This window comes from Plasmodium cynomolgi, chromosome 4, assembly GCF_000321355.1.
Source record: "Plasmodium cynomolgi strain B DNA, chromosome 4, whole genome shotgun sequence".
Lineage (NCBI taxonomy): Eukaryota > Apicomplexa > Aconoidasida > Haemosporida > Plasmodiidae > Plasmodium > Plasmodium cynomolgi.
Window position 1 is genome coordinate 78,384 of NC_020408.1, and position 5,641 is coordinate 84,024.

A 5,641-nucleotide genomic window follows, 5' to 3' on the forward strand; every position below is an offset into this window, starting at 1 on the left:
AAATTAAAAAAACTATTTGGTTCGTGTTTTTTTTTTTTTTTTTTTTTTTTTTTGGCTGGTACACCTTTGCGTCACCTCACGGTTGCTAACTTGCTCTCCCTTTTTAAGCTTCACTTTGGATTTCTCAAAATTAAAATAACGGAGTCTCCCCTTAAAAAGAGTATACTGATGTATCTGTCCTTGTTAATTTTTTTTTTCTTCTTTTTGTCTTTCACCACCTCTACCCAAATTTCTCGAACCTCGGTCAGCAACAAATTACAGTGCCTATCAAACGCTTTAACCTGGAGGAAGAGAATTCGTAAAATGGTGTTCATGCAGATATGAGACAATCAAAGCTGCTTCACTCATACATATGGGGGCACACTCAAATGTGCGCTCCGTCGGTGGGCCAACAAATCTACCAAATCGTATGAACAAGTCAGGCGAATTGGGTAGACTTCATTATTTGCACACACAAAATGGGCGAAAGGGGCGCTCAGGTGGAGACGCATTTCCTTCGCGTTCTCCTTTGCTCACCCGCGCCAGAAGTTTCCTATTATTGCGGCAGTTAATTAAAACCTGCGCGTTGTCCTTGACACACTCGGACAGGAGTCCCAAAGGACCATCCTCGGGATTGTCCCGGTTTTCTTCCACCGTCGTTTCGGTCTTCATTTTTCAATAAAAAAAGCTTCGCCGAAATGCGCCGCTCGACAGTTTAACTCTTCCCAAATTGAGGAGAACAGCTATCAGTGTGCCTGTTCACTAGGGTATGCGAGAAGGTGCGTTCCTTTTGCTTGTGTACACTGGGCATACGTCCGTTTGGACGATCTGCAGAAGGGGACCGCGAAAAAAAAAATAATAATAAAATAAAATAAAATATTCACCAATTTTTCCCATTAACAAACTTTCGCTCACTTGTCGAGCAACATGAGCGCGTGTTGATCTCTTCCACGAAACGCTCAAATGTATTCCACTCCAGACGCGGCCAATTAACCTGTTCGACTTCCCCCCACCTTTACAATCACACATTCGTTCGCGCGATAAAGGAAGCGGAAAACATATTCAACGCAAAGAATCACAGCACGTGAAGAGCTATTTATCTCCTTCGCCGTTCTCTCAGTTTACCTTACCAAAAAGGGGGCAATTATCTTTACGTACAGGTTCGTTCCGGATAAGGTGTTTCAACTTTCAGTCGGCATTATTTTCGACGGGTATATAGGTACACGTCTCTCGATGTTGAAGCAAACTTGGGGGTTATCTTCTCATCATTTTTTGTAAAACAGTTTCCTCCTCCTGCGAAAAAAGCATCAAAGGTGAGCTCCTCCTTGTTTGTTCTATTTCTAAATCAGGATTGCGTGAATTTTTTTTTTTTTTTTTTCTCCTTTTTTTATCCCTGTGCTGCTACGCAGTGTATATGGCCAAGGGGGAAAAATATTTACATAAAAAAAAGGGGATAAACACAGGGGGGGGGGAGCGGAAATGTAAAGAAGGAGGATTAATTAAAACAAAATAAGGGCACTTTATTTTATATTTTTTTTTTGTTCCCTTTTCGATGGCATTGTCGCTCACCCTGCCTGATAAAATGTCAATACTTTGTCGGCGCCGCATCCCGCAGGGTCGCATATTTTTTTCCCTGCTTGACACCGCAACAGTTTACCCACTGTAAAAAATGCGACATTCAATTCAGGTAGTGATTACAACGCATCGTGACTCGAATAGGGCGAATTGCTTTTCCAATTTTTTCTTTCCCTTATCCCCGTTCACTATACCATCATCTGCGCATCCCATTTGAAGATCGCCTTTCATTCGTTTCATGAGAAACTTCGTCCCACATGTTTGTAGCAAAGGGTTATGTACCCAATAGCATTAATGATAGAAAAGTACAGCAATGCTATCCTATCGTTCCTCTGACATTTTTTCGGCTGGTCCCAACGTATAATTGTACAACTGTTCGTGTCCCTCCTCCCACTTCGTCCCCCCGCCCACTTCATCCCTCCTCCCACTTCATCCCTCCTCCTACTTCATCCCTCCTCCCACTTCATCCCTCCTCCTACTTCATCCCCCCGCCCACTTCTCCCCTTTTTGTAGTCTGCAAAAAGGTGACCCTAACTATGCGCAGTGTTCTCCCAAGCTGTACCCCCCAGCTGATCTGCCTTAAAAAAAAAAAACTCCAAAGGGTTAAGGACAAACGAACGCCCTTACTTATATCATGTACTTGTACGCCCCTTCCAAATTTAATTGAAAAAAAATGAAGCTTCACAAAGGCTTCAGCACAAGTGACGTGCTAGATAACTTCGACAAAAAGCTAAACAAAAATTACAAAATGTTTGAGGAGGGGACCATACAGAAGATGCATAGCGAATACGAGCACCGGGTGAAGGAGAAGACCAAGGTGAAGGTGAAAAGGAAGGGCGCGCTGGGGAACAAGAGGCCGCGCGATGGGACGAGCGGGGAGGACGAACCGCAGGAGCAAGCACAGAGCGAAGAAAAACCCAACCGCAGAGACGACGCGAGCGAAGCGGACGATGTGGACGAAGTAGACCACGTTAACGACGCTGACGAAGTAGACCACGTTAGCGATGCGGACGAAGTAGACCACGTTAACGACGCGGACGAACGGGCCACCTTCCGCGATCTGAACATCTGCGAGGAAATCCTGCAGAGCATAGACGAGCTGGGTTGGAAGAAGCCGACCGCCATCCAGCGCAAGATGCTGCCCTACGCCTTCCAGAAGAGAGACATTATCGGCCTGAGCGAAACGGGCAGCGGAAAAACGGCTTGCTTCATAATACCCATCCTGCAGGAGCTCCGAGAGAAGAGGCAAAGCTTCTTCGCCCTGGTCATCTCCCCCACCAGGGAACTCTGCATACAAATAGCACAGCACTTTCAAGCCTTGGGGTCAAACCTACTTGTTAATATATGCACAATATTTGGAGGTGTCGATATAGTGACTCAGTCTTTAAATCTAGCGAAAAGACCGAACATCATTGTGAGTACCCCAGGAAGGATCCTAGACCATTTGAACAACACCAAAGGTTTTAATTTAAAAAATTTAAAATACCTCGTCTTTGACGAAGCAGACAAATTATTATCCCTCGACTTTGAGGCCTCCATTAATAAGCTCTTGTTGATTCTTCCAGAAAAAAGAATCACCTTTTTATTCTCTGCAACAATGACGAAAAGTGTAGCCAAATTGAAAAAAGCATCACTAAAGAACCCCATCAAAGTAGAGGTCTCCAATAAGTACAGCACCGCTAGCACACTCATCGAAAATTACTTATTCATTCCACTCAAATACAAATACACCTACCTGTGTAGCTTGTGTTTCCACTTCTCCTCCAGGAGTATTATCATCTTTGCAAATACTTGTGCGACAGCTCAGAAGATAAATTTTTTCTGTAGAAATTTAGGACTGAAGTCGATATGCTTACATGGGAAGTTAACACAAAACCAGAGACTAAGTAGTTTGAATTCTTTTAAAAGTAACCGTTACAATATCTTAATTTCTACACAAGTCGGGGCTAGAGGACTTGATTTAAAAGATATAAAAATTGTAATAAATTTTGATCTCTGTTCATGTAAGGAGTATATCCATAGGGTGGGAAGAACTGCTCGAGCGGGTCGTACCGGGAAGTCTATCACTTTCGTTACGCAGTATGATGTAGAAAATTTTCTCTCCATTGAAAAGATGCTCAATAAAAAAATTGACAAGTTTAGCGAGTTCGACGAAAATGACGTGCTGCTTTATCACGAGCAAACTGTTGAGGCGCTTCGCCTGGCCGACACAGAGATGAAGGAGAATCAGGACCTCTACCGCAGGGGCAAGTTCAAGAAGGTTCGCCGATGAAGCGGCGCGCAGTCGAGGCGGAAGCGACTGCGTTAAGGGTCGAGCCAACGTGGCGTACCAGCTGGTGCACCAGCTGCTGTACCTGTCGCAGTGCCTGTCGTCGTACCTGCCGCCGTACCTACCGCCGTACCTGCTCACCCGGGACATAACCCAGTTCCCATTCTTACCACTCACACGTTACGGAGCCTCCCTGTGGAGGGGGCCCTCACACACCAAATGATTTTTCCCCCCGTAACAACTGCGCATAAGCATTGCCCGAATGCGCCATTTGCAGTTTGTGTCAGTGCTATCCTCCTTCATCTTCCTCTTCTTTCTCCTTTTCTTCCTCCCTTTCTTCCTCCTTTTCTTCCTCCTTTTCTTCCTCCTTTTCTTCCTCCCTTTCTTCCTCCCTTTCTTCTTTTTTTTTTATTAGCCCCACTTAGAGTTTGAAAAAGGGGAAAAAACCCTTTTTAAAGTTCCCCCTTTTTTTTCTTCATTTTTTTGTCACCCACAACTTTTTTGTAAAAAAAATGAAGATGAATCGATTTTACCAACACGACAGGATGGCGAGACGTCGTCGATCTGGAGCGGCTCTCTGATAGCTTTGCGACGGGGAGGCCATTTGTAGAGAAATGCATAAGTGCGTACATAAGCACATACGTGGGGATACTCACCCGTAGGTTTTTTTTTTTTTTTTCGCGCCATGTGGGGCACCCTCCTCGGAGTTAACTCCCCGCTTGGCCCACTCTCCTCTCCTCCTCTTCACTGCTCACCCACGTGAACAAAAAAAGGAAGAGTGAGAAAAATAAAGCGGCTTGCCAAAACGGACTTGCCAAATCGACTTGCCAAATCGACTTGCCAAATCGACTTGCCAAAACGGACTTGCAGATGTGCAAATCTCGAGATGGCGAACTGCCTTACTGCCTTACTGCCGCCCCGCAGAACTTGACAAGTGAGCTCCGCTCTCGCGGCTTGCTCCGCACCCCAGCAGTGTGGCCATGCGGACAAAGCACGCCGGCTGCGGGATGCTTCTCTTCCTGCGTGGCGCAGAAGTTACCCCGTTCGGCGTCCTTCCAGAATTTCGACCTGACTTGCCACCACGCCGGGCCAACGGACGGCCGAAGGCCATCCACTCGCTCTCCTCCCCTCACCGTAACGACAAATACTACACCCCATCAGTAAATACAAAAAGAAATAAATTCTTGGATGCTCAGGCAGAGAACGACATAGATTATGTGTATGGGGTAAATTCAGTGTCGTCCGTCCTGGTGAAGAACGAGCGGACCATTCACAGCGTCTTGGTAGAGGAAACACGTGCTATATGCGTGGGTGGGACGCATCGGCAAAGAAACTGCCCCGTCTGACGTCCGCACCCATCCGGATGAACCTATATACGCACACGTCTCTGCGCGAGTCACCCTGCGCGACTCCCGCTGAGCGACTCCCGCTGAGCACTCCACTCCACCACTTCACTCCGCAGGTGAACGAGAAAATCCGGCTGAACAAAAAAACGCGCAAGCAGGCCTACCGGTACATATTCGACACGCTAAAAGAACGGAACATCCCAATAAGAACCACGAGCAAGAGGAAGTTGGACGACCTGGTGGGAGGCTTCCCACACAACGACATCATCATGCAGACCACCTACCGTACCATGAAAAGGGAAAAACACTTCCTCAAGGAATACCCAAAGAAGGAGAAGCAGGGAAATATTTACATCTGCCTCCACGATGTGTACGATAATATGAACATCGGGAATATCTGTAGATCGATTTTCTTCTTCGGGGGGGACTCTATATTTTTAAAAAAAAAAAAAGAAAAAAAAAAAAAAAAAAA

General features: G+C 45.9%; 3 protein-coding genes across 3 annotated transcripts; 2 read left to right on the forward strand and 1 right to left on the reverse strand.

The window, feature by feature from the left end:
* Nucleotides 1–110: 110 nt before the first annotated feature.
* On the reverse strand, nt 111–651 carry PCYB_041180 (small nuclear ribonucleoprotein Sm D2; the record flags this gene model as incomplete). The annotated part of the gene is made up of 2 exons (XM_004225269.1): nt 111–281; nt 517–651. 2 exons carry the CDS (start codon nt 649–651, stop codon nt 111–113), a joined length of 306 nt encoding a protein of 101 aa, XP_004225317.1.
* A 1,576-nt stretch (nt 652–2,227) lies between these two features.
* Nucleotides 2,228–3,826, forward strand: PCYB_041190 (DEAD/DEAH box helicase; the record flags this gene model as incomplete). Its single annotated transcript, XM_004225270.1, has 2 exons — nt 2,228–3,300; nt 3,322–3,826. 2 exons carry the CDS (start codon nt 2,228–2,230, stop codon nt 3,824–3,826), a joined length of 1,578 nt encoding a protein of 525 aa, XP_004225318.1.
* Nucleotides 3,827–4,697: 871 nt separating this feature from the next.
* Nucleotides 4,698–5,567, forward strand: PCYB_041200 (rRNA methylase; the record flags this gene model as incomplete). The annotated part of the gene is made up of 2 exons (XM_004225271.1): nt 4,698–5,106; nt 5,286–5,567. Coding segments are annotated over exons 1-2 (585 nt in total), but the record flags the coding sequence as incomplete, so codon positions are not given.
* Nucleotides 5,568–5,641: the final 74 nt, after the last annotated feature.